Raw genomic sequence first — 13,014 nt, 5'->3', positions numbered from 1 at the left:
GTTCAGTGCCAGGCCCCCAAGAAGACATCATCCTGAAATACGACAGGGTTTATATATATATATAACACAGGCTCTTGTCTCCAGAACTGCAGCTCCTCCTGACCCAGCAGCAGAGGCCCGGAGGCTCTGAGTATCTGACTAGTTTGAGTTTGCAAGGAGTGAGAGTACACTGAAGTGATCGGAGAAGATCAGAACTTGGCGAAGCCATGATTTTGCTGTGAAGATACACTGGGACATCCAGACGCTGCATCGGTAATCTTGACCACCCTACCAAAAGGAGCCTGAAACAAAAATGGGTTTTGGCTATGACTCAGCTGCCTAAATACCTGCTCATCCTACCTGTGAGCCCGTCACGGCACTGAGAGGGTCTGACTCATCTTGCATCCCAAGAACCCAACACAGTGCCGGAAACGCAATGACAAAACTCATGTCTGTGGGAAGAAGAAAAGACGGAAATAAGCAGTAGTGAGCTGGCAAATGCTTAATGACCAACTCTCCGGGTGAAAAAACCCGCTTTGTAGCATCTGTCGATTTCTGTGGGGTAAGATACTACTGTGGCTGATTGCAAGCTAGCCAGATGACATCAATGAATGTGGAACTGGAAAGAGATGGTAACAATTGGTTCCCGTGAGCCAGTAGCTGCCAGCTCCAGCACACCTGTGAAAGTAAGGATGGATGATCTCTCTGAAGTGTGACTGGATGAGAAACCTGACACTTAGGTTTAAAAAAAAAAGTTTAGGTTCCTCAAAAACCTAAACATGGATTACCACATGACCCGGCAATTCCGCTCCGAGGTATACACCCAACAGAATTGAAAACAGGGACTCGAATGGATGCTTGTTCACCAATGTTCACTGCAGCATTATTCATAATAGATAAAAAGCAGAAACAACCCGAGTGTCCATCAATGGATGAATAGATAAGTAAAATGTGGTCTATCCATACAATGGAGCATTATTCAGCCATGAGAAAGAAGTGAAGCTCTGATCTATTCTACAACATGGGTGAACCTTGAAAACTTTATGCTAAAGTGTAATAAGCCAGACACAAAAGGACAAACATCAGTGATTCCACTGATATGAGGTATCTAGAATGGGCAAATTCAGAAACATAATGTAGATTTGCGTTCCGGGGGCTAGGGGGAGGTGAAATGGGAAGTTACTGCTTAAAGGTTACAGGGTTTCTGTTTGGGGTGAAAAAAGTTTTGGAAACAGATAGTGATGGTTATACAACAGGATGAATGTAATTAATGCCAATGAACTTAAAAGAATGAATTTATAAATGGTTAAAAAGGCATATTTTATGTCATATACATTTTATCACAATTTTAAAAAATCTTTAAAACTATGGCTTGAAGGAGTGTGCCTATCTTCTGTAATATGGCAAAAAGATAGATGATTTCAGGGCCACACGTTCCTCCCATCCCAACAAACCCACGCCTTTGACTTTGCTGTTCCTCCCGTCAGGAGATGGAGCCTATCTGTCCACTCCCTTGAATTGAACTCCTTTTGACCAACAGAATGTGATGAAAGTAATACGTGTGAGTTCTACAGCCTCAAGAGACCTTATAGCTTCTCCCTTCATCTTCTGGGAAAGCTGCCCTAAGACCACCTTGTACATTAGCTGGTCTAGCTCGCTGTATGTACATATGATGGTGTATATACATATGACGTATGTAAGACACCTCTCATACAATGTATGAGAAGTCACATAGAGGTAGCCAGCACCAACAGCCAGCTGTGTGAGTGAGGTCATCTCTGGTCCTTCCAGCCCAGCTGACCCTGCAGCCGAACGCAGCTGCAGGTGTGAGCCCTTATGAAACCAGCAGAGAAAGCACTCAGCCAGTACACAGAACAGTGAGAAACAATAAATTGTTTTAAGCCCAAGTTCTGGGGTGGTTTTTTACACAGCAAAGGCTAAATGAAAGAACAGACTGAAAGTTCAACATGTAATTTTGGGCTGGTTTGGGTGTATAATCCTCATTCTGTCCATCCCCATTGCTGAGTTTCTATATCCCTGAGTTTCCATTCGTTTGATGGCAAAGAGCCTCTGCATTCTGATCCTATTCATGCAAATTCCCCAGTTACCTGCCTCTTTTGGGCCAAGTGTTACCATCCTATTTTCTAAACACAGAAATACCCCTGTCAACCCCTTACTAAAAGTACTGTATGATGTGCTCTAGAAAATATTGTAATGGACTCAGATACAGCAAATGCTTTTACCCCAAAGTTGTTCACCACAGTACTATTTATAAGAGCTAAAATTTAGAAATAATCTAAATGCCCATAGGTTAACTGTTAAATAAATTAATAATCTACTCAAAAGGATATTATATACTCATTACAAAGAATGTCCATGAGGGGTAAGAATGATAGGAAAGTGCTAATGCTTTAAGGTTATGGGCAAAAAGTTGGTAATCAAAAATGTATTCATGATCGTAGCTACACAGAAAATAAGCATTAAATAAAATAAAGTAGATGAGTGGTTATACAGGGTTGGGAGTGTTGAGGAAAATGGGGACTGACTGATGATAGGTATGGGTCTTTTTTTGGGGGGGGGCTGATGAAAATGTTCTAGAATTGACTGTGTAATCACACAATTTGCACATCTCTGTGAATATACTAAGAACCGTTGAACTGTATATTTTAAATGGGTGAACTGTATGGTATGTGAATTATATCTCAATAAAGCCACGAGAGGGAGAGAAAGGAGAAGGGAAGGGGAGGGGAGGGGAGGGGAGGGGAGGGAAGGGAGAAAAGAATCCACAAGAAAATAAATATATCACAATGATGGTTGTTACTTGAACAGTTCCATGTTCTCCAAAGTCTCTAGAATGAACAGATATTACTTTTCCAATTAGGGAACAAATTTAACTTTATTTTATTTTATTTTATTTTTTAACTTTATTTTTAAAAAATGGTTTATACTTAAATTGCTTTGGAAAATGTAGTGATACCCCTGAAAATACCTGGAGGTCACAGATATAATCCCTCTCCAGCTCCTGCCCTACAACGCGCAAAGGCACATGGTACCACAGGAGAGAAGCAGGTTACATACCCCACCCAGCTGCTGGATGGCCCCCGTCAAAAACTGGAGGTTCTTGCCAGCGGGCAGATCCAAGTAAAAGGACTTTCCAGAAAAGGGCTGCCTCCCAGCATCCGGTGAGCTCTTCTGGCATTTTCCCAGACAACTGGAAACTCCTAGCTGAGCCCCTAGAAAACAACAAAGGGGAGCAAAGTGAGAAGCCTGAGGTAAGAGAGAGTCCTGCAGGTCAATCAGCCCTCGCAAACAGCCCCCGCATCACGGCACCTGGCCAGGCCTCGGGCACCCATCCACCAAGGTGGACGTGAGACTTGTGTTCCTGTCCTCGGGAAGCCCAGATGCGGAGAAACCCAACCCTCATACATGGATGGTGGGAATGTAAAATGGTGCAGCCACTTTAGAAAACAGTGTGGCAGTTTCTCAAAAGGTTAAGTATAGAGTTAACACGAAACCCAGCAATTCCACTCCTAGGCATACCCCCAGGAGAAATGAAAACATACTTCCAAATAAAACTTGTGCAAGAATGTTCACAGCAGCATTATTCATTTTGGCCCCAAAGTGGAAACAATTCAAATGTAAATAAAATGGTAGGCAAAATGTGGTCTATCCATACGATGGAATATTATTTGGCAATAAAAACAAATGAACTGTGGACACAGGCTACAGCAACAGGCTACAGTTCTGAACCTCAGAAATATGCTGAGTGAGAAAAGCCTGACACAAAAGACCACATACTGTAAATTACATTTTTATGAAATGTTCAGAAAAGGAAAATATATAGAGACAGAAATTAGATTAGTGGCTGCTTAGGGCTGGGGGTGGGGATGAGGAGTGTTTGCAAACTGGCATTAGGTTCTTTCTGGGGTGATGGAAATATTCTGCAATTAGATTGTTGTGTTAATTGCACAACTCTGTAAATTACCTAAAAAGCATTGCAAGTGTACATTTGCAACAAATGAATTTTACAGTATGTAAATTATAACTCAATAAAGCTAAAAAAACCCCACCTCAATGAACATACCTTTGAGAATTGTGCATTTCATTGTATACACATTTTACATTAAAAGGAAAAAAACTACAAACAAATATGGAATTCTGGTCAATGAAATGCATGCTGAATTATTATAATGTCTACAAATCACTTGAAGTGTATCAAAAAAAAGATGGACAGATATGTGATAAAACAAATGAATTAAAATGTCAGTCATAGGGAATTCCCAGTGGTTAGGACTCGGTGCTTTCACAGCCAGGGCATGTGTTCATTCCCTGGTCAGGGAACTAAGATCCCAAAACCCACGTGGTGCAGCCAAAAAAAACAACAAAACAAACAAAAACCCAAAACACATACACACACACACACACACACAAAACAAATAAAATGTCAATGGTAAAATCTAAGTGGTGTGTCTGTGCTCACTGTTACTTTTGACTTTGTTGCAGGTTTGAAAACTTTCACAACAAAATGTTAACATTTGAAGAGATAAAAAGGATTCAAGAGAAAGTGGCAAATATTGAAGATAAGCACAGAAGTTCTAATATACAGATAATCAGAGTCTCTGAGGACAAAAACTAAAACAAACAAACAAAAACACCCAGAATACTAAAAACTCTAAAATCTTTCCTGAAATAAAAATACATATTTGAAACTAACATATTGAAAGAGCATGACACATACTTCAAAAAACTGACCCAGAATAGCTGATACCAAGATATAGTTAGTAAAACTGCTGGACTTTAAATGAGGGGCTTGGACCTGATTTTATTTTAAAAAAATATTTATTTATTTATTTGGCTGCGCTGGGTCTTAGTTGCGGCACGCGGGATCTTCATTGCCGTGTGCGGGATCTTTTAGTCGAGGCATGCGGGATCTAGTTCCCTGGCCAGGGATTGAACCCGAGCGCCCTGCATTGGGAGCGCAGAGTCTTAGCCACTGGACCACCAGGGAAGTCCCATGGACCTGGTATTTTTTTAAATCTTCTAAAACTCTTCGATTCCATGAATTCCTGAATTTTTCCTATCTACCAGCCAGACAGACTTTTGATTGGACCTCCTCAGTTAAACCCTGCTTGCCCTGATGAGATACTGTTTTTCTTTCTCTGAGTTCCACATTACTGATTGTCTGTCCTCTTAGTATTTTCAGCTTCACATTCTTGTTTACTCACTCCTTCAGGTCCACCTCTGACCTCCCCAGTAGACTGGGAACTATTTTGGGAAGAGTCCTCTGACTTACACATCATTATCATTCCCATAATGCTTAAACCAGATCCTGCTCTCCCATCCTCAGCTGGCACCTGACCCTCAAGCACTTACCTTCTGGTCCCATAAACCACCCTTTTCCTGAAAGTCCTAGGTATATAGAGACAGAAAATACTGGAAAGTCAGCTTGGCATTTTACAGAAAAGGCCTTTGTTCTGAGTCCTGCCTCACCCTCCTACTAGCTGTGTAACCCTGGGTAAGTCACAATAATCTCACTTAGTGTCTATGAAACCCTATTTCCTCACTTCTGAAACAGTGATGATAAACACCCACCCTCATTGAGGAGCTATTCAGAACAGGCACCAACCATTCAGAATGGAGACTGGCCAGAAACATCTGATACAGCCATACCAGGAGTATGGGCTGAATGTCAGCCAGGGGAATTATTATAACTGTAGCCATTTTGGTTCCCTCCCCAAGGCTACCTTCTCCAGAAGGCTTTCTTTGACTTTGCTTTTTTTTAAAAAAATTAATTAATTAATTAATTTATGGCTGCATTGGGTCTTTGTTGCTGCACGGGGGCTTTCTCTAGTTGTGGCGAGCGGGGCTACTCTTCGCTGCGGTGGCTTCTCTTTTTGCGAAGCACGAGCTCTAGGCATGCGGGCTTCAGTAGTTGTGGTTCTCGGGCTCTAGAGCACAGGCTCAGTAGCTGTGGCACACGGGCTTAGTTGCTCCACGGCATGTGGGATCTTCCCAGACCAGGGCTCGAACCCGTGTCCCCTGCACTGGCAGGCAGGTTCTTAACCACTGTGCCACCAGGGAAGTCCCTCTTTTTCTTTTTATTGAGGTATAACTGACATACAACATTATATTAGTTCCAGGCGATACAATATAAGGATTCAATATTTGTATAGAAGGCTTTCTCAGAATAAGCCCTTTTGACTTTCACACAAGGCCTGTGACTTTCTCTACAGGACCTAATCCTAGGGAAGCCACTGAAGAGGGAATTAGATGGATGCCAGAGTCAGAAACGGGGGGCTGGGTGAACAGCAAGCCTAGAGCGGAATGCCAGGACTCGCAGGAGGGTGAGACTGGAGAATGCCTTCTAGTTGTGCTCAGTGGGTCACTGCCAGTGCCAGATAAGCAGCCCAGCACCAACCAGACACAGTAGGGCAACATCAGGGCAGTGGTGGAGCCTACCTTGGGGTGAATATGCTTGTGTGTGTGTGTGTGTGTGTGTGTGTGTGTGTGTGTGTGTGTGTGAGTGAAAGAGAAACAGTTAACAAGAGGTCAAGATGGCACGAATGAGCCTCCCTCCCTTGCCCCATCCATTTGGTTAGTTTGGTAATTACAACTCAAGGAAACAGTTCTTGCAAATGAGTAGTACAAAGCAACATGTGTGTACTGGGGGGCTCAGAATGCTGCTGCAAAGGGGGGGTGACTGAGCCCACACTGGAACCAGGGGCTCCCCACCTTGGGGTGGTTTTCCTCTTCTATCCAACCCCCAAGCCCTAAACTCAAAGGAAGTGCATAAGATGAGAACCTAAGCTTTTGCATCTTCTTCCAGGAGCACATTACCAATCAGAGCGGCTAACAGTCTCAAGAGAACATTAGCTTCTAAGAAAATATGAGGCAACTGAAGAAAGCAAGTACTATAAAAGATGCTTTCTCTGGTATAGGTTGTCTTTCTCTCATAAGTAATGGACCAGACAGAAAAAAGAATTTTAAAGCATAATAAATATCCTCAAGACGGCAAGGAGCATACTAGAAACATAAAATAGGAACAGCAGGTAAAGAAAAGAAGTAATTGGAGATAATGGACGTAAAAAATATAATAGTTTAAAAAACCCTCAAATATTAAAAAAAAAATCCAATTTAAAAATGGGCAATGAACAGACATTTCTCCAAAGATATACAAATGGCCAATAAGCACATGAAAAGATGCACAAAGTCATTAGCCATTAGGAAAATGCAAATTGAACCCACAAAGAGATACCACTTTATACCCACTAGGATGGCTTTAACAAAAAAAGACAGATAATAACAAGTGTTGGTGAGAACATAGAGAAATTGGAACCCTCATTCTTTGCTGGTGGGAATGTAAAATGGTGCAGCCAATTGGAAAAGTCTGTCAGTTCCTCAAAAGGTTACACAGAGAGTTACCATATGACCGAGCAACATGACTCTTAGGTACACTCATGGAAAAAAATATATGTCCACATGATAACCTGGAAACAAATGTCTACAGCAGTATTATTCATAATAGCCAGAAAGTGGAAACTCATGTCCAACAACTGTTGAATGGATAAAATGTGGTAATCCACACAACAGAATAATATTCAACAATAAAAAGGAATGTTGTATGTCAACTGTACCTCAATAAAAAAATTTTTTAATTAAAAAAAAGGGAATGGGGCTTCCCTGGTGGCGCAGTGGTTGAGAGTCCGCCTGCCGATGCAGGGGACACGGGTTCATGCCCCGGTCCAGGAAGATCCCACATGCCGAGGAGCGGCTGGGCCCGTGAGCCATGGCTGCTGAGCCTGCGCGTCCGGAGCCTGTGCTCTGCAACGGGAGAGACCACAACAGTGAGAGGCCCGCGTACCGCAAAAAAACCCACAAAAAAACCATCATCAAACATTAGCTCACACTCCAACATTAAAAAACACACAAAGAAAACAAACCATCATGGATAAGAATCAGCAGAAATTAAAGACAGCAAGATTGGATCCCCAAGAGCTTCAAACAGAATGATCAGACATAGACTATAAAATAAGTATTTAAATTATTAAATACTTTAATTTTATTAAAATAAGTATTTACAATGCTGGGGGAAAATAAATGTCAACTTTGAATTTTACACCTGATTAAATAAAGAATGAGGGTAAACTAAACACATTTTTTAAACAAAAGCCCAAACAGTTTATCATCAACCAATTATTACTAAAGGACTTCTAAAAGGTATACTTTCGAAAGAAGGAAACTGAACCCAGAAGGAAGGACTGAAATGTCCCCAAACTGGTAAAAATATGTATAAATCTAAACAATCACTGACTGTGTAAAACAACCGTAATGATGACTAATTCGGAAGTAAAAAGGAGAGACAATAATAACAACAGTATTGTTGCTAGACAGCAATCATGCTAGATGGGGTAGGGGTGGTTCAGAGCACATGGGGTCTAGGCCCTTGCAGTCAGTGTTCAGGAGGAGGGTGGAAATACTGACAACATCAGACTTTGCCACAGCACAGTGGAAGCTAAAAGATGAAATGTGTCTTCAAAACTCAGAGAAAACTATTTCCAACCTAGAACTCTTTATGTGGCATAAAGAATTGTCATACCTACAAGGTCTCAAAAACTTTACTTGTCACATACCCTTTCTCAGGAAGCTATACTAGAAGATGTACTCACCCAAAATGAGGATGTAAACAAAGAGAGGAAAATATGGAATTTAGAACACAGGGAACCCTACAGAGGAAAGCAGCAAAGGGAATTCCACAGAATGATGAAGGGAGATCCTAGGATGGAATCAGTGCAACAGGCCTAGTGCAGAGCTGGACCAGACTGTAGTACTAAGACAAATGGTCTCAGGAGGTATGTCCCCCACAAAGAAGAAACTGATTCTCTGATGAGCTTGAAAGTATTGAGAGAAGGTTTATATTTGGTTTATATTTAGACATGAATTAGTGATCCATACACAGAAAACAAAGCTTACTTCGGTTTGCTATATGGCTCAGCTAATATCATCATAATGTAAATACAAAAATGACAACAAAAATTACTACATATATATTGGGGGAATGGGAGGAGAGGAGGGAAATGTGTATGTGTTTATGTGTGATGTAGAGGAGAGGGGGCCAGAAAAATCTCTTTATCCTCTATATCAGAAAGTCAATAGATATAATTGAAAATTGAAAACAACAAAAGCAGTATGAGCACGCTATTTAGAAATAAGAAGGTAAATACTAGAAGAAATAGCTAAAAGAGCATAAATGGTTGTACCCTAGGGAGTGGGAATCAGGAGTTATGAAAGGAGGAGCAACTCCCACTCTTGTGTGTGTGTGTGTGTGTGTGTGTGTGTGTGTGAGACATACCTTGGCCTTTTAAACTGTGCAAGCATAGGGACTTCCCTGGTGGTGCAGTGCTTAAGAATCCACCTGCCAATGCAGGGGACATGGGTTCAAGCCCTGGTCCGGGAAGATCCCACATGCTGCGGAGCAACTAAGCCCGTGTGCCACAACTATTGAGCCTGCACTCCAGAGCCCGCAAGCCACAACTACTGAAGCCTGTGCACCTAGTGCCTGTGCTCCGCAACAAGAGAAGCCACTGCAATGAGAAGCCCTCGCACCGCAATGAAGGGTAGCCCCCGCTCGCCCCAACTAGAGAAAGCCTGCGCGCAGCAACAGAGACCCAACGCAGCCAAAAATAAATAATAAATAAATTAAAAAAATAAAAATAAACTGTGTAAGCATAAAACTGTAATTTTTGTTTTCATTTCTCATAATTTTATTTTTATGAAAACTAAAACCCTCCAAAATTCACACATGGTTATGGTATAGTGAATTTTAAGAACAAATATAAAGAGGATAATCTAAAATCTTCTACAGAGAAAAGCAGGTCACAAACTAAGTAACAAGAATCAGATCGACATCAATTTCAACAGCACCTGCTTTTTGCAAGAAGAAACCACCGTCATTTTTCAATGTGTTGAAGGAAAAAAAACTTTGACTCAAGAATTTTAATACAAGGGTGAAATAAACATGTTCTCAGGCATACAAGCCTCAGAAAGTTTATCACATAAAGCCCCCTTTTGAAAACACTCTTGGAGAAAGTTCATCAGCAAAAAGAGAAATAGATCCAGAAGAAAGCAACAGACATGGGAAGGGAGAGTAAATAATTTAGTGAGGTGTATCACCATTTGAAAGGCAACAAACAAATGGCATACCTGTAACAATCCAGGACTCAAACTAGATGATGCTAAGAGGGGAGAAGGCAGTAGCGAGGGAAGTGACTACATGCTAGAATACTTACCTAATTGGGTGGGGCCGTTTATCGATAACTTTAAGAATTGTATGGTAAAAATAACCATGGATACGGGTTTTATAAGTTAATAATTAGCAAGTCTTCTAATCTTATTCATAATATCTGACTGAAAGCTCTTGTTTGACCTTTATCATGAATTCCTAAATGATCCATGACATCCCTCAACACATACTCCACTCCCCCACTCCCCCTCCGCCACACAAAGTAATTAGAAAACCTTAAGAGAACTAACATTTCTCGGCCTTTTCTTCCCAAGAGACTCTGGGGCGGGAGTTGCAACTGTGACCTCGCATCCCTAGGTTTGACCTGTTACCCACCTAGGTCCGGAGCCCGGAGCCTACTCTCAGCCATTGAACTCTCCAGTTCAAGGCAATCGTCGCCTGAAAAAGAAGGACAAAACAGCAGCTGAACCACCTTCACTAGCCTTCGACCTTCCATCATCCCCTCCTCCCGCCTCCCAAACCCCGCACAATTCCCATCGAGGGTCCCAGGAACCCCAAGACTCAACTCCATCCCAACCCATGTCCCCTCTCCATTCCCGCGCCTCCTTCTAGGTTCTTATCCCTCAGTCCCTCTGCCCGCTTTCACACTCTGCTCCCTCAACTCCCGTGGCCTCTTCGCCACCCCTTGCCTTACATTTCAATTCCCGTGCCTCCCTCCAGGCTCTTGTCCCCCCAGTCCCTCTGCCCCCTTTAGACCTCTATCCCTTCTATTCCTGTGACCCCTTCCCGGTCTCTCTACTCTCCCCAGCTCCCGGACCTATCTGCTCCCCAATTCCTGCGCCCACTTCCCAACCCCGCACCCTTCTTTAACTCTTAGGACCCTTTCCGCCTTGCTTCTCACCCCTGCTTCCCCTTCCCGGCATCCGTACCCTTTCCCGGCTCCCTCCTCAAATTCTCGGCTCCTTCTCGGCCTCCGTACTCCTTTAAGGCCGCCGTATCACATTCGCGGGTTCCATGAGCTTTCAGCCTCCCGTGCACCGGCTGTTCCTCTGCAACTATAACATCATTCTCTAGGTGCCCTGGGCCGCGGCTTCGGTTTAAATTTCCTGTCGTCTCCGCCTCTAAAATTACGTAAGAGCTGCGAGACTGCCCTACGGGGGCCCTGGGAGGACAATATTAACTCAGCAAACCTTTTCCCCCCCTTCCCCTTCGTTTTCCGCTCTGTTCTCTATTTCTGTCTCTTCATGTATCGGCTTTTCATAGGCTGGAGATATTTTGAGGCTTAATAGCCAGCAAGCTGGAGACTAGCAGTAGCATCTTAGTGATTCTTCACACTAAGCTAGTTTGAAATTCCTAGGAGTTCAATAATAACTAACAGAATAAGCCTAAAGCTTATAGTTTACATAAAGATTTCACATACACACAATTTCATCTTCACATCTTTTGTCTCCCTTTTTCCACTTATCCAACCCCCCCCCAAAAAAAATTCTCAAAAGTGGTGTCTCCATTCCTCACTTCCCTTCTTTTCTTCAACTCACCCAATTAGAGTTTGATCCTCACCCCTCCACTTATCAACTGTGACTTGCATTTTCCCCAATCCTATCTGACTTACAGAACATTGAAACAGCCTACTCCCTCCTTCTTGAAACACTTTCTTCTTTTTGCTTCCATTTCTACCCATTTTCATCTTACCTCAATGGCTCCTCAACCTCCTTTGCTGGATCCAAAGCCACTTCCATTTAAAAACGTTGGCGTAGGCCAAGGCTTTAGCCCTTAACCCTCAGCCCTCTTCTCTTCCCTATTAACACTTTCTCCCAAGGAGATCTCTTCCAACTCCATGGCCTTACAATTCAGCTCTATGCTAACGCCCAAGTTCTGACATCTCCCCAGATCTCCAGACACATAATCAAGTACCTACTAGACATTTCCATTTAGGTGTAAAATAGGCATCTCAGGCTTAAGATGTTTAACATTTGTTCCACGCCCCAAAAAAACCTCACCTATCCTTTTCTCAGCCCGTCCCATCTCAGTAAATGTCACATCATCCACTCAGTTGTTCAAACCTATAAGTTATCTTTCAGTACTTTCCCTTATCCCCACCCCACTCCCAGAACAAATTCTACCAACTCCAAAGTACATCTTGAATCAGACCACTGCCACCACTGTAGTCCAACCCACGGTTATTTCTTGCTTAAAATACTGCAGTCAATTCCTAACATACTTCTACTCTTGAATAGCTTCCTACCTCTTCCCAGTATAATCCATTCTCCATGAGCAACCAGTGATATTCTTTAAGCACCATGGTAGAAGTTTATATACCACATATACTTGGTATCCCTTCCCATGGGGCCTCTCCCTGCAGAAGAGTATACATCTCAGCTCTGAAGAATCCAGGTTGGCCATGCGACTTGCTTTGGCTATGAAACAAGGAAAAAAGTGACACATCATTTCCAAGAATAAGTTTTAAAAGGCAGGCTGGTTTACCAAGTTCTCTCTTCCCCTATCTAGCGATGTCCAGCCAAAGGGTGCCCTGTCAACATGGGTTCTTTGGTGAAGAGTACCTGGAACAGAACCATGGGCAAGCCATAATGGATGTGTAGCATGATTAATAGGGCTTCCCTGGTGGCACAGTGGTTAAGAATCCACCTGCCAACGCAGGGGACACGGGTTCCAGCCCTAGTCCGGGAAGATCCCACATGCCACGGAGCAATTAAGCCCGTGCACCACAACTACTGAGCCTGTGCTCTAGCGCCGCAAGCCACAACTACTGAGCCCATGAGCCAAAACTACTGAAG

The 13,014-nt window shown here is 42.8% G+C and overlaps 1 protein-coding gene across 1 annotated transcript in view; it reads right to left on the bottom strand.

Annotated features, from left to right (window-relative positions):
• DBF4B (DBF4B-CDC7 kinase regulatory subunit) overlaps positions 1 to 11,132 on the bottom strand; it is a 28,750-nt gene extending 17,618 nt beyond the window's left edge. The window contains exons 1-2 of the mRNA XM_022565180.3: positions 10,595 to 11,132; positions 3,058 to 3,212 (exon numbers count right to left, since the gene is read on the bottom strand). Coding sequence (XP_022420888.2) covers positions 3,058 to 3,212; positions 10,595 to 10,790 — 351 coding nt within the window. The 5' untranslated portion in view covers positions 10,791 to 11,132. The remainder of the gene's footprint in view (positions 1 to 3,057; positions 3,213 to 10,594) is intronic.
• Positions 11,133 to 13,014: the final 1,882 nt, after the last annotated feature.

Source organism: Delphinapterus leucas, chromosome 19 (genome assembly GCF_059928025.1).
Source record: "Delphinapterus leucas isolate spDelLeu-1000000601 "Yukka" chromosome 19, BTC_Dleu_Yukka2, whole genome shotgun sequence".
Taxonomy (NCBI): Eukaryota; Metazoa; Chordata; class Mammalia; order Artiodactyla; family Monodontidae; genus Delphinapterus; species Delphinapterus leucas.
The sequence above is the reverse complement of the archived record's forward strand: the minus strand, read 5'-3'. Positions and strand labels throughout refer to the sequence as shown.